The 24,223-nt window shown below is 42.9% G+C and overlaps 2 protein-coding genes and 1 long non-coding RNA gene across 7 annotated transcripts; all 3 read left to right on the top strand.

Moving 5' to 3' along the window:
• The first annotated feature begins 914 nt into the window (after positions 1-914).
• LOC104583225 lies at positions 915-1,361 on the top strand. Its single transcript, XM_010235028.1, has one exon. It carries the CDS (start codon positions 915-917, stop codon positions 1,359-1,361), a length of 447 nt encoding a protein of 148 aa, XP_010233330.1.
• Positions 1,362-3,052: 1,691 nt separating this feature from the next.
• Positions 3,053-6,921, top strand: LOC106866116. 2 transcript variants are annotated; one of them, XR_001406048.2, is made up of 4 exons: positions 3,053-3,290; positions 4,448-4,533; positions 5,861-5,924; positions 6,042-6,921. It is a non-coding gene; the product is annotated as an uncharacterized LOC106866116 (long non-coding RNA). The 2 variants fall into 2 exon arrangements; XR_002962792.1 differs by having other exon boundaries at positions 5,421-5,924.
• A 6,401-nt stretch (positions 6,922-13,322) lies between these two features.
• Positions 13,323-20,733, top strand: LOC100826533 (villin-1). 4 transcript variants are annotated; one of them, XM_014898036.2, is made up of 21 exons: positions 13,352-13,537; positions 13,706-13,774; positions 13,917-14,016; positions 14,114-14,182; positions 14,286-14,522; positions 14,615-14,792; positions 14,877-15,012; positions 15,097-15,259; positions 16,446-16,596; positions 16,670-16,755; positions 16,832-16,987; positions 17,171-17,239; positions 17,353-17,421; positions 17,528-17,671; positions 17,770-17,898; positions 17,987-18,134; positions 18,215-18,225; positions 18,358-18,498; positions 18,588-18,722; positions 18,929-18,994; positions 20,083-20,733. In XM_014898036.2, the coding sequence occupies exons 3-21, from the start codon at positions 13,939-13,941 to the stop codon at positions 20,428-20,430; spliced, it is 2,514 nt and encodes an 837-aa protein (XP_014753522.1). In that variant the 5' UTR covers positions 13,352-13,537; positions 13,706-13,774; positions 13,917-13,938; the 3' UTR covers positions 20,431-20,733. The 4 variants fall into 4 exon arrangements, with proteins under 4 accessions (XP_014753523.1, XP_010231690.1, XP_014753522.1 ...); XM_014898037.2 differs by lacking the exon at positions 13,706-13,774 and having other exon boundaries at positions 13,323-13,537; positions 17,770-17,857; positions 18,051-18,134; XM_010233388.3 differs by lacking the exon at positions 13,706-13,774 and having other exon boundaries at positions 13,324-13,537.
• Positions 20,734-24,223: the final 3,490 nt, after the last annotated feature.

Here is a 24,223-nt window from a genome sequence, read left to right as displayed (position 1 = left end):
GGCTTACATACTACTCCCTCCATTCTAAAATGTAGGGCATATAGCTTTTGTTGACTGCAAACTTTCTAAACTTTGACCAAACTTATAGCAAAAGACACCAACATATAAAGTGTCAAACCAAGATACTATGAAAATATATTTCACAATAGATCTAATAATCTTATTTGGCACTGTAGATGTTGATACTTTTTGTTAGAAGCTTGGTCAAACTAAGTTTTAATAGTTATGCGCTCTACATTCTGTGCGGAGGGAGTAAAACTGTAAAAGTGCCTTATAAACCGAAAAGGAGAGAGTAACTAGTACAATATAAAACTTATGTGAAATACCATTGATATTATTGTATTCGTATTAAAAGTACTACTTATGATTATGATTTGTATCACACAAGTCACGCACATGCATCTTAATGGAGTAATGCTACCCCTTGTATTTTGGAAAAGAGGTACTCGCTCCGGCCTGAATTACTTGTCATTGATCTAGTATAACTTTGTACTAAATCTGAGACAAGTAATTCCGGCCGGAAGGAGTAGTACATTTTATGTGCCTACGGAAACAGTAGCGAGCTTACATGTGTTGTGAATCGCAAACTAATTTATATAGATGCTATCCTTTGTTAATTTGCAGTGTGATGTGGGACACCTGGTGTGCTCAAGGTGCAGCAAGACGGAGATGGGTCCACCTGGGAGTATGAAGAGGTGCCATGCCTGCCGGCGCGACCTTCCAGGCGGCTACCGCCGGTGCTTGGGCGTGGAGAACATCCTGAAGTCCCTCAAGGTCCCATGCCCCAATGCTGCATACGGCTGTTCCGCCATGCTACCCTGCAATGACGACGACCATTAAGCGCACCTCCGCCGGGACTGCCGGCATGCGCCATGCCACTGCCCCGCCGACAACTGCACCTTCACCAGCTCCCCATGGGACCTACGGGCGGATGGCCATACACAATTTCAACGAATGCCACAGATGGCATGTTCAAGCTCTCCCTGAACGAGGGCTTCCATGCGATCCATCACTACCGGAGTTCGTGCGTGGAAAAAGACAGGGCCATTCCTGATCAGCTATACTTGTTCCTGCTAAAGGTCGTGCGGGAGTCGCATGGCTGCGTTGTCACCGCATTCTATGTACACCGTGCAGTTGCCGTCGACGAGTCAGCGGTGGCATCAGAGTGCCGGCTCAAGCTTGCTTACGAGAGTCCTTGCGGCAGCTATCGCCAGGAGTCTACTTTCAGTGTGGCCTGCACTGATCTCTTCGGCGGGCTGCCTTCTTCCGACGACTACTTCGAGTTCGTTCTACCAAAATCCATTCATGCACTCTGTCCGGATACTATTGAGATCTCAGTTAGTATTGACATCAATGACTAATCGGAGGCCTCGATCGAATGAAGGGGTATTCTGGTCTAGTTTGAACTGTACCAAATGGTTGCTGGGGCTGGCTTATGCATTATTTTTGGTAGGAAGGAGAACTGAACTGTTACCCGTTTTCATTTTGTGAACCTCTGAGTAACTAATTCTAAGCTTACTCTGCTATGTGGTACCCTGCGCGCCATGTGTGTGATGTACATTTACCTGGTTATGTTGATGCTGTACCCGGTTTGGATGTTATTGGGGAATCTGGCAGTAGTAGGATGTTATGGACGGCATTCCTGAAAATGTGTTTCACTTCACTTGTTGTTCCTGTCTTTTTTGTTTGTTTCATTGTGCTGTTTACCCAACTGCTGTGGAGGAAATTCTACTTATACATTACTCCCTTCGATCATAAATTATTGTCGTAGTTTTAGTTCAAATTTGAATTTGAACTAAAACAACGACAATAATTTAGGATCGGAAGAATAATATATTTTTGTTTGCTATAGTTTCTTCAAAGATGGATTTGCCCTAGACCAAGCACAGGCTTTTCAACCTGAGGCAATAATAGGGAGAAACATACAAGGGCATGTACAATGGTTGATAAGACTGTTTTATCTTAATTGTGACACGTCAATTAGAAAAGACAACAAAATATGTTGTACAACGGGTTATCTCTTATTGTTATATCTTAAAATTAATTCTTAGATGAATAAAATTAACTAAATAAATGCTAAGAAAAGGCAAAATCTAGTACAATGGGAAATTTGCCTTATCTTTGCCTTATCATTCTTGTGAAAAGATCATCTCTTAATTAAGAGAAGACTTGTGACTTTTCTTAATTTCTCTCTTTCACGTCAGATTTTATCCCATGTGGCATCGCTAAAAAAAGGCTGGCGTCATCCCATTATACACGTCCTAATGAGCTAGGTCAGGTGCCTGTATTGTTGGTGCCTGGATTGCAAGCCCACGATTGGCACACCATGTTTGTTTAGTGCAGTACTTCTGGAGACATGATTATTGTGCTTGCAAATCGAAGTGAGTTGCCACCAGTGTAGCAAACAAAGAATCGGATTGAATCCAGTGACAATTTTGACATGGAAGTTAGAAGCTGAAGTTAAGAAAGGAATCAGAAACATTTGGAATCGAGGGGCTTCTACAATTGTGGAGTCGTGGAGAACACTGTATTCTCTTATGCACTACACGTCATCCAGAAACACATGGTATGTAGTCTCATGGAACAAAAGAATGAACCAACAGGAACCTCGCAAACACAGGTGGTGGTGGAGCAAATTGTGCTGCTTCAACGAGGAAACCGTTCAACATCTATCTGTTAGCTGTGTGATGGAGCAAAACTAACGTGTGTTTGTGCTATTTGTTCAAATATAAATTAGAAAGAAGTTTAATTTCTGAATCGACAGAATCGTGTCATTCAAAATTTATTCTATAATCGCTTGTAAAAAATTGATATAAATTAGAAAGAAGTTTGTTAGCAAAACAATATCATAGAAAAATGGGAGAAAAAAGGGGTGTGCCGAACGGGATTACGAGAAGGGAGAACATATGGCCTTAGATAATTATTCATTTTTCTAAAAAGTAAAACTAATTTATACGGGGTTTTCATTCAGTTAGTTAATTTGTTATTTTTTTGTTAGAGATATTTTAGATAGATAAGTAAGCAAGATACGGGCATGGATAAATAAATAAAACAGAGATAAATAGCCTCCCGTCGCCTCGGCCTCGCCGTCCACCACTCCACCTGCAGCTCCGCCGCCCCCGGCCTCCCTAGAAGCCTCCCTTCTCAAACCCTAGATGGCCAACCTCCCTTCGCCACGATCCTCCTGTTAGCCCCGCTCCATCCACTGTGGTGATTCTGCCACCGGTCGTTTTTCTCCGACCCGAGTCTGCTCCTCACATTGTTCCTTTCCGTCCACGAGCTTGCAAAAGGTACAAAATTTCCCGTTGTCACTTTCCGTCATGCCATTGGTTCCAGCTAATTCATTGATGCACGGGAGAGAAGATTTTTTTTCTGTTTGATCCTACGGCAGATCTCATCCCTTGTTAGTTACTGGGACTGTTGGTTAGTACTAACAATGGTTGGTGAAGTATGTGAATTTTGCTGATCAATTATGTCTCTTGTCAGTGACATAACATGATTAGTATTTGGTGCTGAGACTGCTGAATTCTTTTTGTGGGAGAGCAGAGGAACAAGTTCATGCACATTGCTTGATTTCAATGTTAACGAGTATTTACAATAGTTTTAGAATATGGGACGGAGGGAGTTTTATTTTCTTGTAAAAAGCTGCAAGATAGTAAGGAAAGTAGATATGGAGATCCACTCATTCGTCTGTTTCAAACATCAGTTCAATTTTCATGGGTCCTTTCACCATTGATGTGATGAGCTTTTAGCACTCTTTTGTCCCCTTCTCTATCATGCTTGCAATGTCAATGAATTGGAGGTTTTTTCTTTCGTACCTGTAACTTCAGTTAACATATCCAGCACTCTTTGCCCCTGCTCGCTTATTTTGGATCTGATACGCGATGTTCACCGTTACCTAGCCAACCTGCTACTCGTCATTATATAACTTAACTTTTTTCCCGAGAATGTTTGTTATGTACCTTGCATGTATATGTTTATGTTGCATTAGTTTCCACACTTACACCATGATCTATCTCATATTTCCAATTAATTTAATGCCCTTTTATAACTTTTGTCTTGCTAAAGAAAGTCAAGTGTGAAGAATTAATACCATGTGCCACAACTGTAACACATAGCTTTCAAGTTAGAAAATCTAATCGGTGCATACACATAAGCTTCTAATCTAAATAAAAAATTAATACAGTTTCATAGTTCCTCACATCAATTAGTAATTGCATTTTATCTGTATGAATATAATTCGATGTATGTTTGATTGATATGTCTACATAATACTGTATATTCTTCTTTGGTACAGCATCGTCAAGAATACTTTGGTAATTCTTAATCTTGAATTATTTGTTCCTCAATATACGGCATACATAAATGTGATTTGATAATTCTTTATAAGCTACAATTGACTATAGTCACAACTTTTTCACTATTGCTTTGTAATTTTCATGAACAGGTTCAGATTTCCTCTGATAAAACCTCACGTTCCCCTGTTCGGTCCATCAAATGGGTGATATATCCCAAATATAATGTTTTCTCAAGGTACAACTTACTTTCTTGTTTCTTCACTGTGTATTGTGCTGTTTTTACATGTTCAGATGAGTTTTCAATCAACTATGTAAAATTACTTTAGAAGTTTAATTGAAATTTATTTAGTTATATTAAATTAAGGATCTACTGCATAAAATTTCTTCTGTGGATGAGTGGTATTTGTTGAATTTTGATAAACTATATTAAACTTATGATGTAGAATGTCTGAGATGGTAAATCCTTCTGTCAGATGAATAATGCTAGGTAAGATACGAGTTTAATAAATGTATTTTCAAGTTCACTAACAATTATATGATGTGATAGTAGAGTTCACTAATCTCATTTGGTTCACAGCAGTATATAGTTGGTTTCCATGTTTGCAACCTGAACAAGTTAGTGTCAGGTTGACGATAGGAACATGTTACTCTAGATTTATCTTACATTCTTGCATTATACGACAAAAAATATCATTTGTAGTATTAGATGAACTGTGGCATACACATATCAACCTTCTGATTTGTTACATAAGAGATGGGCATCCAATTTCTTACACCGCATATTACAACCTGCTAAAAAGTATTGAGCTAAGTGCAATCATTACATAAGACTATCTAACATTAGATATTTATTTTCTTAGAAAGTGTTGGATTAGTGTTATTTTGTGCTGTATAATTGTTTTTTTCACTTTTGTCTTTACTGATTCAGTCTTATATGGGAAATTCAGACTCATTATATCTTGGCAAGTCAGTTTTTATTGCGCCACTGAACATATTTATCCATCGATCTCTTAGTCCAATGAGCAGCTGGATTATAGTTATAGCTTACTAATCATCGCTCGATGTATTTGCATCGTGAAGCTAAATCCGAGCTCAAGTTCATTTTGATGTTTTTGGGTGCAGGATAAATACCGGTTGTAATACTACAATGGATGTTTTAGTGCACGTACGAGCACTGTTGTATGCTAGACATATCAATCTTCATCCAGAAAATGGTCTCACAATCATCGATAATTCCTATGAACACATTAATTCAAATTAACTTTTCGAAGCCAAATCACCAAACAAATACATTATTGTGCAAGGAACTTTTTAGTTTTGAGCTATGCTCAGGGACAAGAACTTTATCTTCTGTGGCTATTACATTTCTTTTATATTACCCCTATCGCCTACCTGAACTTGCAGTAAGGTTGATCGACAGTTTTGTTTGCACTGCCTGGTGTTAGTTTTACTGTACTACCTGAATGCTTTAACCCAAGAATGTTGCAGCTACATCTTTTCTGACATAACTAAGCTTATCTACATTCTAACTGTTGAAATATTGGTGACATGGGGATTTCTAGAGATTGACATACAAAGCAGCTTCCTTCAGAAAACTCAGTCTTCATAGACCTGTTTCCCAAGAAGGTATACAACATATATCCTTTAATCTCATTTCTCATTCTTTTCCAATGCAACAGATAAATCCTCACACTTCAACTAATGGCGATTTCTATGTTTGCTCTTTATGCAATAATAAAAAAGGCAAAATATCAGGTGAAAACGCCCAACAGGTGAAAACCTGAAAACTTGCAACGGCAGCCGTTGGATCCGATTTGTACGGCTCAGATCGGACGTAGGAATGCAACCTGCCACTTAAACGCAATTTTACGGAAAACCCCTTGACATTTGCGCTAATGCTGAAACTAGGAGGTCAGGGCCCTATGAACTGCTCGTCTCCCCCGATTCGATTTGGTCAAACTCCCTCGATTCGATCCCCACCGGCACCAGCGACCTGGAGACCCAACCCTCGGCGGACGGCGACCAACGGCGGCCCTGCTCCCGTAGCGCGCGACGACGACCTGAATCCTCGGTGGCGTCCCGCGTCACGCTGGAGGCGGCAACGCTGACAGCACGCGTTGGCGGCGGCGGCGGCGGGCGGGACCACACGTGGTGGTGGCGGTGGCGGCGGCGGGCGGGACCACACATGGTGGTGGCGGTGGCGGCTACCTACGCGGCTCCTCGGCCTGTCCTGCGTGACAGAAACTCTGCTACCCGGCGACCCGACGCGGCACCACGCCCCTGTTGTTTGCTGAATCTACTGTCTGCTTGATGTTATCTGAAGCCACGATGTTTGAAGCTGTGTTATCTGAAGTTTATGATGTGCTGAAGCTGTACAGAATTTTTTTGTGACATTGTTTGGTAGCTGAATCAATTCTCTTAGATGGTTTTCTGTACACTGAAGCAATTTGGATGCAAAGAATATTTGCAAGAAGAACTCTTGCAAGAATGTGATTGTAAGGGAATTTTTTTGCTGTACACTGAATCATTTTGGATGTAAAGATTTATAATTGCAGATTTGTTTAGTGAAATCAATGTGACTGTACAAGGATTACTTGAATGAGTGTGAACAGGGAATGTTTGCTGTTTTACTCATTTGCTATTGTCGCCAAAATCTGTGGATTACTTGAATGAATGAATAATGTGCTATTTTTGCCAGAATCCGTGGATTACTTGGATGTAAAAATCTGTTAATAGTGAGGCATGATGCATAGCTGAAAACTAAAATATTTGTTCAGTTCTGAAACAGTTTCATGCAACACCAGAAAAGATGGGCAAAATATAGTTGAATTCTTCACCTTCTTCCATGGTTTCAGATAACACACAGCTAGATAACACACAACTAGGCATGAATGATACAAAGAATGTGAATCTACAGGAATTTTTTGTTCTGTTGCTAAAACACTTCTGACATGAGCTCCTGGATATGTTGGAGCTTCAAAAAAACCCTATAGTTTGACATGAATTGATTAGCATTGTGTGTGAGCATACGTTTGGAGAGAAAAATAAATTTTGTGCATATGACAAATACCTGTATTTCTTAATTTTTGTTAGGACAATTACGGTTGTCATGGAAGCCAACTTGCTTACACTTCTTGCACATTCTAGACACTTTATATTTCTGTCCACCAACATCTTTCTTCCCGTTTCCATTCTTTTTTTGAGTCCCTTCTCCATCCTTATTTTGGTGTCCACCCTTGTCTAAGTGTCCCTTAATTCTTTTGCATCTACCCTTTGTATGGACATCAGTTGGAGGATGAATCTCAACTTGGTTAGAAATAGTACAACCAATGTATGCCTCGAATTCATCTTCTCTACTAGGACAATTTGCAGCAACCTGTTGAGACATGTTTCTTTTCATGTCAAGAAGAGTGTTTCTCAATGCTTCCAATTCTTTAGGAGATTGTTCAGCCAACCTGATTGTGTCATCTAGTGTTTGGTGTATTTCAGAAACCATTTTCCTTTTTTTCAGATCTAAGGAACTGCTTTCATTCTCTTCAAGCAAGTTGCCATAGCTATCATATAGTTCCCTCATGTTGACCGTTTTCTTCCACCTATCCAGAATAAAATGGCTAGGGAGCTCATTCACCTTTGCACCTCTCAAAGCCACTATGATATGTCGACATGGAATTTCACGTGTTTCAAATAACATGCAAGAGCATTGACCACTCATGGATGTTGTGTTAAATTGAACTTGACGAGACTTGGAAGAATGGTCACGACTTATAATCGTGGTTCTCACATCACCTTCACATGATATGTTTTCAATCAAGTAATGATCTCTAGCTGCACACACCTCCTTCTGAAAAGATTTGAAAACAACATGGGTGAATAACAAACTAGCATGCTTCTTAATCTCCCAGGATGTAATCAATGGAGGCGTAGAATTGAAGCATTCATGGTCAGCCTTGAGTTCATTCTGACGTTGTTCTTCTAGGGCTGTACCAATCCTAATCCAAAACTCCACCAAAGCATGTTTGAAACCAATGAAGTGGTTGAAAAAAGAGTTAGCACTCTCTGACCTTGAAGTGGTCCTTAGAATCTCAGCCAAGAATACACCTCTGAAGTATGCTGGTATCCATGATTCACGTATTTCATATCTCCTAGCAAACCATGTGTGGTCCCGGAGTCCAAATTCAGAAAATAACTTCTTCTAGTGTAATCTTCATGCTTTGGTCTTCATCAGTTACTATGAGCCTTGGTGCAACCCCATCCATTGCTTTCAAAAATGTTTCAAACACCCATTTATATGACTCTACCTTCTCACTAACAATCAAGGCGGCACCATAAAAGACAGATGCCATGTGGTGGTTTATTCCCATGAATGGGCAAAAAATCATGTTGTATTGGTTGGTGCTATAAGTAGAGTCAAAAGACCCCATCTCTCCAAACAAAGCATAATTCTTCCTACATATAGCATCAGCCCAGAACACATGTGTGAGCCGTTTCTTATCATCAAGAACGTACTCAAAGAAGAACCCTGGGTTCAATTGCTTCATCTTCATGAGGTTGTCAAGGAACATTTGAGCATCCGAATCCTTGAAAGTACTTCTCATGTCACGATGATAATTCTGCATATCTCTCTTTGTGCACCCCACAAACTCAAATCCACCCTCACCAACACGAAGCAATCGAAATGCCCCAGATGTGCCAATGCTAGCTGCGTGACATGTGAATAGTGTGCTTTTGGCCTTTTCACTGACTTGTCTGTTAGACCTGATTAAATGCTGCTTCCTTGGTGTGACAAATTCATGAGTGTGCTCTTCGTGAAAGTATGATATTTGATATTTGTCATCCTTCGTACGCTTCACGGTTATCATGGCCTCACACCCACATCTAGTGATTTTGCTAACATGTTTTCTTTTCTTCTCTCCATTCAAACTCAGCTTACGTTCCTCCTCTTTCTTTGATCGGAAGCTTGATTTGCGCAAAGAAAGCGCCTCCAGACTACCCCATTATCAATGGTCTCCTTCTTCTGCCCAATTCGAACCGAAAATCCAACATTTTGTGCATAAGCCTTGTAAAACTCTTCAACTGCTTCCATACTATCGAATGCCATACCTACAGCTGGCTTTAATTTTTCATCACATTCTGGTGTACACGATGAATCCTAAAAATTACAACTCCTGTTAGTCATACAAGCTGATAATTATTAGAGAAATTTGTGATAATGATACTCACACAAATTGGGCCACTGGAAGCTCTCTTTTTTGGTGTACTGAAGCTATCCAAAATGATCGGGGGAGGATGCATTTATGTATCATGGCCTCCTTCCTCGTTGCAATCAAGGGTTTCGAAAACCACATTGCAGCCAAGCTAATAAGAAAACAACCATTGCAGTGAGCAATTTGAATCAACTAATGAAGAAGAAAAGCACCATCAAAGAATTCCAATGCTTACCTGTGCACCAGTACCAGGAGTCAGGAGCGTGGAAGGGGACAGAGGCTCATTGATGGTGTTGCTTATGACGAGTGGTAGTGAAGCGCGCTCAGAAGGGTGAGTCACGACCGGCGTAGCGCAATGGCTCACGGCCAGGGCCAGTGGACGTCGGGGGATCACGGACGGGGCCGGTGGAGGTCGGGGGATCATGGCCGGCGTCCAGTGAGTGCTCCCAAACATGGACGGAGGAGGTCCAGTGCTCCCGTATGTGGATGGCGGAAGGGCAGTGCCATACGGGACCAGCGAAGGGCGAGGGATGGAGGCATGCAATCGGCGGGCGCTCCCGAAGGTGGTTGGTGAAGGGACGACGGTCACGTAGGAGGCCTGCTGAGGGCGGGGGATCACGGCTGTAGTACGGAGAGCGCTCCCATCGGTTTCCAGTGAAAGCCTAGAGCGCCGAAACATGGCCGGTGGAGTTCCAGCGCCAGGGGTTGGAGCTTGAGGCTCCATGGCGATCTCACGATCGATCTGGAAGACGGATCGTTTTCCAGTGGCCAATCGTTACCAGCATTAGCGCAAATGTCAGGGGTTTTTCCATAAAACTGTGTTTAAGTGGCAGGTTGCATTCCCACGTCCGATCTGAGCCGTACAAATCGGATCCAACGGCTGCCGTTGCAAGTTTCCAGGTTTTCACCTGTTGGGCGTTTTCACCTGATATTTTGCCAATAAAAAAATCCATCCAATGTATCCATAACACTGTGTTAGGGTCTTGACATTTTCTGCTTATCAGTGGAAACTATTCATGGAAGAAGTAGGCTTGCACTGTCTCGTATTACTCACTTGTTAATGCTAATGCAGAGAAGCCTAATCCTCCAACAGGCTGCAAGTATGTCAGTGTCGGAGGCATCGGGAACCTTGACCAGCAGGAAGAAGATGCGCTTCGTGGTACCGCCGGCAAATCGACCAGTTCGTGCCTGGGAAGAGAGTGAAGATGAATACGACAGCACGTATAACACCCGGGGAGATGACAGCGAGGATGAAAACCAACATGATCAAGAGCACTCAGAATCTGATGGTAATGAAGAGGGACAGGATGAAGAGGACGAGCAGGCAGAGGAAAACCAATATGATCATGAGCTCTCAGATTATCTTGGTGACGAGGAGGAAATGCAGGATGTAAAGGAAGAGCAGGTAGAGGAGGAAAACCAACGCAATCAAGAGCTGTCAGAATCTGATGCTGACGAAGAGAGGCAGGATGCAGAGGAAGAGCAGATGGAGGAACAAAGCCAAAGCAATCAAGAGCACTTAGAATCTGATGCTGACGAGGAGGAGATGCATGATGTAGAGGTAGAGCAGTTAGAGGAAGAAAGCCAAAGCAACCAAGAGCGATCAGAATCTCACGATGACGAGGAGAGTCAGGGTGTAGAGGAGGAGCAGGTGCAGGTGGAGATGGAAAACCAAAGAAATCATGCTCCTTTCGAATCATCTGGTGACGAAGAGGAGGGACAGGACGAAGAGGCTGAGCAGGCAGAGGATGTTCCTGAAGATGGCGGCTTTCAGAAGGGCTCCTCCAAGCCGGCCCTGGCACCACCATTGTCCAAGCGTGCAACGATAGCTAACATGACGCTGGACGAAGATACGCTCGATTGCGGTGTGTGCTTCCTCCCCCTGAAACGACCGATCTTCCAGGTATTCATTTATCTCATTTTTCATCTCTGCTTAATTTAAAAAAAAAGAATTATCCCTGACTAATGTATCTTGATGCTACCATGTTAATTGCAGTGTGACGTGGGTCATGTGGTATGCTCGTCTTGCCGCGACAAGCTGGCTCCGACCCGGCGGTGCCACATGTGCTGCGCCCCCCTAGCTCGTGGCTACCGCCGATGCCATGCCATGGAGCAGCTGGTGGAGTCCATCCGTGGCTCATGCCCCAACGCGCCCTATGGCTGCACTGTCAGGATGGCCTACTATGACCAACATCCCCACCTCCAGGTGTGCCGGCACGCTCCGTGCCACTGCCCGGCAGAGGCATGCGGCTTCGTTGGCTCAACAGAAGCGCTCCTTGACCACTTCGTCGTCGCACACAAGTGGCCGTGCACCACCGGGGTTAAAGTCAGCGTGATGCGCGACGTCGAGCTCCATGACGGCTTAAACGTCGTCTCTGTCGTCCACGACGCCAGACAGTATCTATTCCTGAAGATTGTGGCACGCACGCCATTGGGCCGTGCGATCTCATGCTTGTGCATACATCCTCCTCAGGTCGCCGCTGCCGGCTCCTTGCAGTTGACATCGAAGAATGTGAAGTGGAGGCTGAAGCTCTCCTACTCGCACGACGTCGTTGACGCGGATGACCATTTCTTCCATATACAGAATTGTTCTTTCAGAGTAGCTTGCACTGATCTCTCCGGTGGGATGCCCAATCCCAACGAATGCTTCCAGTTCGTCGTGCCCAGTAGTGTTCAACCAGACGCCGAGGCCACTGTGAAGGTCACGGTCGATTTTAGCATCCTTTAGGTCATCAACCTGTGGTAATTTTTTGTTTTATCAATCACTTGTGTTGGGTGCATGCTTGATGAACTGGGTGGACGAAGAAGTACACTGCTTAGCTGATATTGGCCTATGATCTTCTGGAACTCCTTTTTTTTGGGAGTTGGGCTCATAGGGCAATATTGTAATTGTGAGCAGAGGGGTCTGGGTATAATTTTGGCAAAATATTTATCACAACATATACATTACGTATTTTGTACGTCATTTGTTAGTATTTTGTTTTGCACGCTTGCCATTATTCTTTTTTATAGCCACATTTGCTATTATTCAGTTGCTCAGAAAAAAAAATAGAGCAGCAATTTCTACCTGCAAGATCAACGAATCATATTATTGAGTTATGGTTGGACGAGAGGGACCACTGTTGTACGTATGTTGCTAATTTTTTGTCATGACTAAAAAAAATTTCATCCTTTTTTTGGATGCTATTCAATATTTTGGCAATGTCCATGTTTCTTAGTCCTTTTGTTTTTTGTCAACGTTGGCTAAACATAGATGACTCAAATTCTCAACCAAAATACTCGAGTAGTGTGGTTAGCCAAATTTCGACGGTGCTGACTCGGGTTCATACAGAATACAGCAGCAAAGAGATACGGGTATAAATATGTGAAAAATCGATAACTCTGTTTCCTCTGGATGGAAAATGCTGGAAGCTTGGAATGGCAGATAAACGCGCCGGGCATATCATAGGTTCGATATGCCAATTGGACATAGGGAAGTTGTGCCGCGAATGTTCAGCTGGGCGGGCCAAACATTCCTTTCGATCGACAAAGGTCGTTGGGAGTAGCAAGTACTGTACTGGAGTACTACACTGGAAATCTAGAACACTGCTTGCTGAGCAGAGACCTTTGGTTGACAAGACGGACAACGAGAGTCAAACAGCACAGTAAATGTTGCACGTCACGAGCTTCAATGCGAAGCAATGGTGTCTCGATCTTATTTTCTCTCCGTACTCTGCCCTTTCTCTGGTGTGCTCGTCGGTCAGTTGGTGGTGGAGCCCGCCGGGGAGAAGAAAGCGCGCAATTGTTTTAATCTCTCTCTCTGCTGCTGCTCCACCAAACTTTACCAGCCGCTTGCTCGCCTTTCCCTTTCTTCTTTTCTTTCTTTCTTTCTTTCTTTCTTTCTTCTTCCTCTGTTCCCTGCTCTGCTCACTCCATCAGTCCATCCCATTTCACCTCGCCCCGGCTTGGCTAGCTCCCAGGCATTGCCTCCGCTTCGAGGGCCATGGCGACCCTCAAGGGCGTCGATGACGCCTTCCTCGGCGTCGGGGACAAGCCGTACGTCTCCTTCCCTTGCTCCCCCTCTGGCCTCCTGCTGTTCATTTCTTTTTTGTAGCATCTTTGTTTTCTTAGACTAGATTCCGGGCAATCTTGGATCAGCACTTGAATATGCCTGGCTGATTCTTTCTCTTCCACTCTTATCTTTTTTTAACCCTTAAAATGCAGTTGGTAATTTTGTTTTACCCAGGAGCAGCAATAAAACTGCTCTGCTCACTGGAATCTCTCGTAAGAAACGTAATTGCTCCAGAGTCTCAAATCCGGGATGGAATGGGGGAAATAAATTTCAGCTATATTATTCTTCACTTTACCTCGGTGGTGTAAATGTCAGGTATATATAAATCTAGCTCATGCTATTTTTTTAATTTATTGATTCTAGAGGGTTGGACATCTGGTGCGTTATGGGCAGCAATATAGTTCCAATTGCAAAATCCTTCCATGGCAAGTTCTATACGGGGAACTGCTACATCATACTGAATGTAAGTTTATCTGAAGTAGGCTGCTTCAGCTGTAAAATTGTACATCTAATTACTCTGCCACATCAGTGATTAATTCACATGTTGTGCAATGTCTCAGACAGCTGAGCTTAAGAGCGGAACCCGCCGGCACAATGTGCATTACTGGGTAGGGGAGGAAGCCAAACAGGTGTGCAGCAATTAATGGTCCCTGTTGTCATTCTTGCTTAATGATGCCTTTTGCTTATGGCTTTGCTTGTCCCTATTTTCCATCCTGCATTGTGGTCACCTAGGAAGATTGCTTCATGGCCTCGGACAAGGCTGTCGAGTTGGATGCGGCTCTGGGCTCCCAAGCGGTCCAGTACAGGGAAACGCAAGGCGAAGAATCCGACGAGTTCTTGTCATACTTTAGACCATGCATTATACCAATACAAGGTAGCTTCTCTTCGCACTGGAGTAGATCTGGGGACGAATGTGACAGGACTACGATGTTTCGGTGTGAAGGAGAGCATGTACCTCGAGTCAGAGAGGTAAGAAGTGCTACCTCAAAGATTTTCCTGTGCATCTCAGTTCCTGTCTACGTAAGACGCCTAGCTGGAGCTGTTTTCTGTGCTGTTTGCAGGTTCCATTTTCGCGTTCTTCACTGGATCATAGTGCAGCATTTATAGTGGACACGCCGTCGAAGATCTTTCTTTTCAGTGGTTGTAATTCTAGTATACAGACAAGGGCTAAGGCATTAGATGTCATTAAGCACCTGAGAGAAAACCGACATTGCGGCAGATGTGAGATTGGGACAATAGGTACCGTAATATGAAATTACGTCTTCCATCAGCAAGGATAGAGAGATACTTATTATGTTTATTTTTGCTTGTTAATGATTGTAGAGGATGGAAAGCTTGTTGGTGATTCTGATGCTGGTGAGTTCTGGAACCTATTTGGAGGCTATGCACCTATTCCCCGTGATGTACCAGGCACGGTCAATGGGGAGTCGATGACTACCTCACCCAAGAAACTTTTTTGGTGACTACCCCAGCTTAATTCTGACTCCATTTTTAACCTTGAGTTAGCACATAAATCTATATGGGTAAACCTTCCTGTCTGTAGGATCAACAAAAGAAACCTTGTTCCCATGGAGGCAAATTTGTTAGACAGAGAAATGCTGAACTCTGACAGGAGTTACATACTGGACTGTGGCACTGAAATATTCTTGTGGATAGGGATAACAACACTGGTTTCAGAGAGGAAGACATCAATTACCGCCTTAGAGGTAAGCCCATGGTATTTCCTTTTATTACTGCATATGTGCTAGTTGCTTTATAAACAAACGAAATAAGTCCATTTTACCCCCCTGAACTTATCGCAAAGTCCAAAAATCACCCTGAACTCTGAAACCGGGTATTTAACCCCCCTGAACTTTCAAAACCATGCACCCGACCCCTCTCTGCCTGTTTGAGGCTGTTTTGCTGTGTTGAAGGTGGTTTTGACCCATTTGACCCAGCATCTTCTTCCTCTCCTTCCTCTTCTCTCTCCTGAGCCACCCTCCCCTTCTCTCACGCGCGCCCCCCTCTACGCCTTCCTCTCGCGTGCCGCTCTGCTCCTCCTCTGGCGCCGCCACAGCTACTGCCTTTCACGCCGCCCCCTCTGCTCCTCCCTCTCGCTCGCCTTCTGCTCCCCCTCTCGAGGAAGATCTGCCACGAGCCGCTGGAGGCGGCACCGGCTTGGAGGCGGGTCTTGACGACATCGATCAGGAGCAGCCCGTGTAGGTGAAGGCCCTCGCCGTGGCGCCCGCGCAGGCCCTGATGGTCGCGGACGCGAGCGGGGTTGGCACCTGCTCCTCCGCCTGCGCGGAGCTGCAGGGATGTAGAGCGAGGAGGAGAAGACGGCGGCGTGGGAGGAGGAGACAGGGCGTGTGGTGGAGGAGGAGCGAGGTCCGGTCTGCGAAAAGGGAGGGGAAGTCCTGGAAGCAGCCGCCAGAGGAAGGGAGCACATGGTCAGCTTGGACGACGGCATCTCGGCTGGCCGCCGGTGCCGGCGCCGCCCGCGTGCTAAGAGCAAGAGAGGAGTCAGGCTCGGGGAGGGGATACAGTCGACTGGTCAAACCCACCTTCAACACAACAAAACAGCCAGATACATGGCAGAGGAGGCTTGGGTGACCGGTTTTGGAAGTTCAGGGGACTAAAATGCCCGGTTTCAGAGTTCAGTGTGTTTTTTGGACTTCGCGATAAGTTCAGGGGGGTAAAATGGACTTATGTCTAAACAAACTCAGTAGTGAACTTTCTAAGAGAACACCTTTAAAAAAATTATATTCACTGTGCAGATTATTTTTACTTTTCTTCAGAAAAATACTGCAGAGAAGTTACAAACATACCAGAACAAATGAGGGGTGTTAAAAGGTTTGATTATTGGTACCTACAGTCTTTGCATATGTTTGAAGTAAATTCTTATTTTTACAGGATTATGTACATTGTCAAGGCAGATCATCAATTGGTCGTACTGTTATAGTGACTGAAGGTCATGAAATTGCCGACTTCAAACTGCATTTTCAGCATTGGCCCAAGAACGTTGTGCAAAAGTTATATGAGGCAGGGCGTGAGAAAGTGGCAGGTGGGAGGACCATAGTTGATTTTGTGTACCTATCGGTTCCATCATGGCAAGGTCTAATTTAGAATCATGGCAGCAATTTTCAAACATCAGGGCTACGATGTTGCAGAAATTCCGGAAGATAAATCGCCGCAGCTCATCAGTAGTAATGGTTGTCTAAAGGCAAGTTTTTTACCCAGGTGTGACATATATGCATGATTCTGGCTTGTAAGTTCTAACAGAATAAGATGTACTGCAGGTTTGGCTGGTAGACCGCGGTTGTGCAACCCTCCTTTGCACTGAGGAGCAGGAGCAACTGTACAATGGGGACAGCTATATCATACAGTATAGCTATGCTGAAGATGGAAAAGATTATCATCTGTTCTTTGCTTGGTCTGGACAGAATAGCATACAGGTTCGCTCTTTTCTGAATTTCCTTGCTAAGGACCACTTCACATTTCCAATAACAAAGTACCATTAACAACATGCTGCTGTAGAGATGTTCTGGAGAGACTTATCAGTTCTCTTTATGCACGCGCATGATGTGCTCATCTGTAGTTTGCATGTTACTTAAGTTAGTCTGTGCATTTGGCTGCAGGAAGACAGAGTTGCTACAGTTTCATTGGTGTCAAGCATGGCCGATTCAGTCAAAGGGCATGCAGTTGTCGTGAGCTACTTCACTGATTTTCCTTTGAGCAAATCCCACTAGATCCAGGCATTGTCCAAATAGTATTTACCATGATACTCAGTAGTATCACTCACTTGCAAGTGCAATTTCAGGGGCAAATGTTTGAGGGCAGAGAACCAGAGTTGTTTTTCCTAGTATTCAAGTCATTGGTTATATTCAAGGTACACTTTTGGTGTTGTACGATTTTTGTACTTGAATACTAGTTGAAAAATGGATGCATACTTGGATATGAATACTGGAGTTCATTTTATCTCCATCTTTTTCCAGGGGGGCAGGAGTGCTGCTGCTGCATATATGAACTCTGTTCTACAGAATAGCAATAGAACTGAATGGTATCAGAAAGATGGAACTGCATTATTTAGGGTTCAAGGGCTGAGACATGATTGCATACAAGCCATTCAGGTCAATCTGGTGAGTTTGCGGGGGGATAAAACTGAAACACTGAGATTGTTTGGTCTTCTACTGTTCTAAATAGTCCTCTGGTTACTGGATTACTTACTGAATTGCAGGCCACAAATTCTCTCAATTCCTCGCACTGTTACATTTTACAAGACGGTGCTTCTTTGTTTACCTGGCTAGGAAGCCTTTCTTCACCAGGTGATCATGCTCTACTTGATAGGATGATGAATAAGTTGTGGGTAAGGGTAACATTTTACCATATCGACCTGGTCTAGGAAAATTTTGAATTATTCCCGTTGTGGACTGTATGCCGTGCTATTTTTGCAGCCACTAAAGCAATCATTGTTAGTAAGAGAAGGTTCTGAGCCTGACCACTTCTGGAAAACATTAGGAGGAAGATCAGAATACTCTAAAGAAAAGCTTGTCAAGGGTTGGCCTGCAGATCCACATATGTATACTTGTACTTTCGAACAATGTATGTTGTGTAGTTTTCTACTACCCAGTAGCCTTTTGTGCGTCAAAATGTGTCTAATCCTAACAAATCACTATTTTCAGGTCTGTTCAAGGTTAGTGCTACCTTATGACAAAACACTTGGTTTGCCACAGGAAATCAAGGATGCAGCCAAATTGTGCTTGTTGATTTTTATTGCAAATGTTGTATATATAGTTGATGTCTTTCTGAGATTCCAATCTTCCAGGCAAAGGAGGTGTTCAGCTTCACGCAGGATGATCTTGCAACTGAGGAGACTTTGATTGTGGACTGCAGCGAAGAAATCTACGTCTGGGTCGGACTTCACTCCGGTGTCACGTCCAAGGAGCATGCTCTTGACATCGGCAAGGTCATAGTGTTTCCAAACTTGTGGTCGTAAATGTAATGTAACTAACCTTGCAAGGGGAAAATCTCAATTGGTTTTTACATTACCTGCAGATGTTCCTTCAAGCAGGCATTGGTCAGGATGGACGGCGTTCAATCGACACAACTGTATATGCAGTTGCAGAAGGGGAGGAACCTGCATTTTTCACCACCTTTTTCGACTGGGATAGTTCAAAGCAAGCAGAAGCTGTAAGTGCTAATGAAGTTTACATAAATCGTGGCTTAACTCTACATGATTTTGTAAAACTCATAAATGTGTCTATCGTCTGTCAGTTCGATGGATTCAATACATCCCATGACTAGTTTCTTTTCTGTGTATTACCGGCAATACTTTTCCCCGATGTGCAAGGGTAGGTCGACTAATGGCATACTGTTTCTCTACTTTTTACATGTAGACGTTGGGGAACTCATTTGAGAGGAAGCTCGCGATGCTGAAAGGTCTTTCACCAAAATTGGAAGAGGTTAATTTATTAACTTTTCTCATTAAGTTCATTCAGAATTTTCGTTCAGAAAAACTTGTCTTGCTAAATATTCGTGTGAAGACTAAGGGTTGTGTGTTACACCGTAGTTGAAAACAACTCTCTCGAAATCATGCTCATAAAATTTGGTAAAATCTAAGAGCATATAAGTATATGATTAAACATCCACTAAATTTGTATTGTTACAAAACAAAGTACATTATTCATGTGTATCTACCAAAATTATACCTAACTTTGATAACTTTATGAAGCCATAAATGTCTAATTCCATTTCAATTTTTAAATAAATAAACCGTATCATCCACTTATTGATCCATATCGATTGAAATGTCGGTCATGACGGTCGATACACCTTGTCTATATCGGCCGGTACTTGTAAAAACAAAAAGAAGAAGACTTCATGAGAAGATAAATCATATAAAAAAGAATTAAGCATCAATGACAGGTAGAGAAAGGCAGTGCATCTGAAGCAAGTGGAAGCTAGCGTTAGTGTTGTCTGGATTGGTACAATAATGAGTTGGGTTTAACTGATAAATAAGGGATGTATCCTGTCAAAATGGAAATCTTTTTGAAGATTTGAAAACAACCTTTGAAAAAGCACAAATAAACTTCTGAAAATTTCTCAAGGAAAAAATGTACTATCAGAGAAGAGTACTGTATTACACATCTGCCCGAAATTTCAACATGTAAAATCCCATTTATGAAATACATAAAAGATCAAACTATTGTGAATAGTACCAAAACTTATTTTTACTATTTTAGTTCACTATGGGCAGTTGAATTTTTTTACCTCACAACATACATTGTTTCTCTTAGTTGCATGGTTGTATGGAACACTGTTCCCTAGCAGTAAATCCATCTCAAGAATTTCAGAAACTTGTGCATGTTCTTTTCAAGCAGCATTTTTAGAAGAAAAGAAATCTAATGCCCATTTTCACTGGGTGTGTTCCCTTGGGAGAAAAAGGGGGTGTATTCAGTGAAAATCGATGTCTTTTTCAAAAATTTGGAATGCCTTGTGAAGCACATGATAACATTTGACAAATTGCTTGCTGCTGCTTGCTTGTCGACAGTCGTCGCCGGACACCAGGATCAGCCTGCGCAAGTCACCGTCGAGAAGACCTGCAGCTGCAGGGAGACCATCGGAGCCAGCAGCCACGCCGGAGCAGCAACCGTCAGCAAGGAAGATTGCGTTCGGCTCTGCCGGGAGGTTGGCTAGAGAGAGATCCCCATCAGCGTCCGGACTACTGTCCCCATCGTCAGCATCATCGTCTCCTAAGAGCCGCGTGAACTCCTCGCCGTCGACACCGGCGGTGGCGCGGCGGCTCTTCAGCAGCTCCTCAATGCACGCGGCGGCCGAGGCAGCAGCAGCTGCCTCGCATGTCGCCTCCCCTACGGCCAAAGGATCACGACGACGGTGATAGCAGAGACAGAACTCTGTAATTCGGCTGGGCCGGGCCTTTCGCTGCACGTAGGCCTCACGACGGAGAGGACGGCCCACGGGCCGGCCGGCCGGCTGCATGATGTATATTTGCGTTGCACGCGCGACGACGTACGCGACGTGAAGAAGGCAATCGAGATCCTTTGTGTGTTCTTTTTAATAACCTTTTTAATGCGTGTGTACATGTGTATTTGTCGAAGAGTAATTTTTCGGACAGTAATTTGTGCAGCCGCGTTCCGCAGTCAAAGCCGGATACCGAGTGAATTAACCGTTTCTGGCTCAACTGGTCACGCCGCAGCAAAAGGTAAAGGAGATCATAGTGTACTACTACGTGTAAGGTGGAATTAAGTCGTTTTGATAAAAATAAGTAAATGGTTGTTTTCTTATTTGCCAAACCCCCTCCCAAACCTAAGGGGAGGTCTCCCTAAAAAAAGAGACTTTAGTAAATTCTTAATGAAATCGAAATAACAATATTACTCGTGCTAGATTTGAGGTTATGAACGTTCATTATTGGTTTTATTCGTTCTAGTTTCACTCATGTTTCACAATCAGAAGGAAACATTAATGAAGTTTGAAAATCTTAGTGATTTCAAAGTGAAATCTTAGTGAAACTGGAATTTGAAATATTTAAAATTTACTAAAATTTCAATTCATGTTTCACTAAATTCCAGGAATTTGGGGAGACGCCTCACGGGAAGTCCTATAATATTTTATTTTTATGAGTTCTTTTATTTTATAGCTCTGTCTCTAAGTAGCTCTTCGGTAACACTCTGCAACGCGTCGAGTATTTCGCTCATCTCATCTCTAAAACCCTTTCTTCGTCATGAGGGTAATTACTCGTCCCGTCCTTGCTTAATTTGAATCGTCTCGGGACTTAATTTCGGAACTTAATTAGGCGGAACGTATCTGCTGAATGACGCGAATAGAGTTGACCTCACTTGGACAACATGAGCAGGGTCGACCTCATCAAACTATTTGGCGCATCCCTTAGACATGACATGGCACATGAATTTTCTGTTTACACAAAAATGGCAAAACATCAACATACTATTTGTCGTGTCCCAGCGACTATTTGACTTATCTACCAGAAAACAAAACGATGACATGCTTCCTCATACCGATGATTACGTATACTACTCGTAGAGTGCGTAGACCCTCGCGTCTTCAATCTTTCCTTGTGAGGTTAGATACAATGCAAGTTAGTTCTCGATTTCAGTTTTCATTTTGACCCAAAGGGTGAAATATTCACTAATTTGGAATCGACTGAAATTCACCAACACACATTTTGAACAAACCTGTTTCAAATGGCAAGTTGGTGAAATTTTCGGAACAGTAAATAATCCAATACCTGTGGAAATTGCTTAAATTTACAAAATTGCACTGAAATTTCATTGACCTGCGGTTGTACACTCTAGTACCACGCATTAGTCGTCTGATCTGAGCGGCTTACGGGATAAAGCATTTCAATTTTGGAGTATATGACGAGATTTGGTCCGGACTTGTCTCCGTCGTCAGCATCGTCTCCTAAGAGCAGGACGAGAATGCATGGAAAGGGATCAGGTACCGGCCGGCGACGGTGAGCAGATCGACAGTGATCAGCTCGCTGTGGCTTGTGCAGAGAGAGAGAGAGCCGGGTTATTATGAACAGAATTCGGGCCGGGCCTTTGGCTGCACGTACGCCTCACGGCAGAGAGGACGGCCCACGGCCGGCAGCACGATGTGTTGCATTTGCATTTGCGTTGCGCCACAATCTGACATTTGCCGGATCGCCCACGAGGACGTGCGTAATAGCCTCCTGATTCTGAGTTATTTTGACTCGAATTTGTGCAAATATGAATGTATCTATATAGATACATGTAATATTTCGACAACAATTTAGGATCGGAGGAAATATCTCGATACACGTGCATCCATGCATGTAGTCTTCTTTCTAATCTTTAATTCTGTTTGAGATCCTCTGCGTGTGTTCTTTTTAATAACCTTTTAATACGTGTGCAGTTTGGTAATTCGCCTACTCTTTTCTTCCAAGAAACTTCGTGCTTAACGAAAAGGGCCTCGTGTACGTACGCGTACGTACATACGTTCTTGCTACCCGGAATCGCGTGTCGCCACACTCAGGGATTCCGTCAAAAGAACTGCCGTTTTCTCACAGATCCAGCTAGTAGAGCATACAGTGCGTATCGTGGTCCGCCATTGCCGTCACGTACATACATAGATATCGAACCACAGCGACGACAGACGACACCAGTACCGGAAGCGTGCCGTACGTACGTCAGACTCGCCACTCGCGAACGAATGCCGTCAGAAAAACTGAAATGCTTTATCCCGTAATCCGGCGTCAAAGACGCGCGGCAGTTCTTTCTCACAACAAAATGTACGTATACTGGAGCAAGAAAACCAGAAAGTTCAACGCTGGAGCAAGAAAGTTCGTCCGTACGCGCTGTCACCGGGAATTTCGCGTGGAGCATGAGAAATTGTGTATGGATCGATTTGGAACAACACGTTTACATCTCATCAATTAACACGTTCACGTCTCACTTGTATGCACGTTAATGACACTTTAGTAGTAAAATTTTCAACTATCACTAATGTTCTTTCTGGATTCACTAGAATTTCAATCTAGTCTCCACTCCAACTTCGTAATCAAAACGAGACATTAATAACGTTTGAAAGTATTAGCGATTTCGAAGTGAAATCTTGATGAAACTATAATCTGAAATGTTTAAAATTTCAATCATGTCTCAGGACTTAATGTCTGAACTTAGTTAGGTGGAGCGTATCGGTTGGATGACGTGAATAGAGTTGACCTCGCTTGGACAAAGCGAGCAGGGTCGACCTCATCAAACCTTGGCATATGATTTTTCTATTTATGCCACTAGGAATACTAACGGGGTGGAACACAAAAATGGCAAACCTCATCACACCGCTTGTCGTGTCCCAGCGGCCATATGAACTATCTATCAGAACAAAAACAATGACATACTTCCTCGTACCGATGTTTACGTACACTTGTAGAGTACGTTGACCATCACATCTTTGTTCTTTCTTGTGAGAGGTTAGATACAAGTGAGTTCTCAATTTCAGTTTTCAGTACGACCTAACGGCTAGAAAAGATCCCAATGAGAAATTAAGCTAGCATGCATGGTTTGACATTTCGACGAAATTTTGGTTAAAGTTATGAAAAATTAGGTTATTTTAGTGCCCCCCTAAATTTTAGCCTTCCGTTAAAAAAAATTCCGGTTTGACTTCAATTTGCACCCAGCATAAGAATGGCTTATGTTCCCTAAAAAAATGGCTTATGTAAAATTGCTCTATCCTAAATTCTAATATGTTCCTTTTCTGTTTCGAATGAGAATCGAGAGAGAGATTAGTTTGTGTAGTTTCCATTGGACAAATATATGTTGCGGTATAATTTTGATAAATTGCGGTGATATTTCCAACATCAAAATCTGAAATATATAGTTCCAAAAATTCCTGAATTTTCGATGTTTGCCAAAAATATTTGTCTAAAACGAATTTCTAAACCTTAAAAACCGTGCTAATTACTTCGATCTGCGCATATATATATATATATATATATATATATATATATATATATATATATATATATATATATATATATATATATATATATATATATATATATATATATATATATATATATAATCCAAATGTACTGCACCAGTATATGACAAACGATTGATATAAGAATCGCTCCGACTGTGATAGCTATTAGCTAGCTAACACAGTTGTATCGATCACCGATAAAAAGA

This window comes from Brachypodium distachyon, chromosome 2 (genome assembly GCF_000005505.3).
Source record: "Brachypodium distachyon strain Bd21 chromosome 2, Brachypodium_distachyon_v3.0, whole genome shotgun sequence".
NCBI classification, from domain to species: domain Eukaryota; kingdom Viridiplantae; phylum Streptophyta; class Magnoliopsida; order Poales; family Poaceae; genus Brachypodium; species Brachypodium distachyon.
This window is presented reverse-complemented; position numbering and strand designations above follow the sequence as displayed.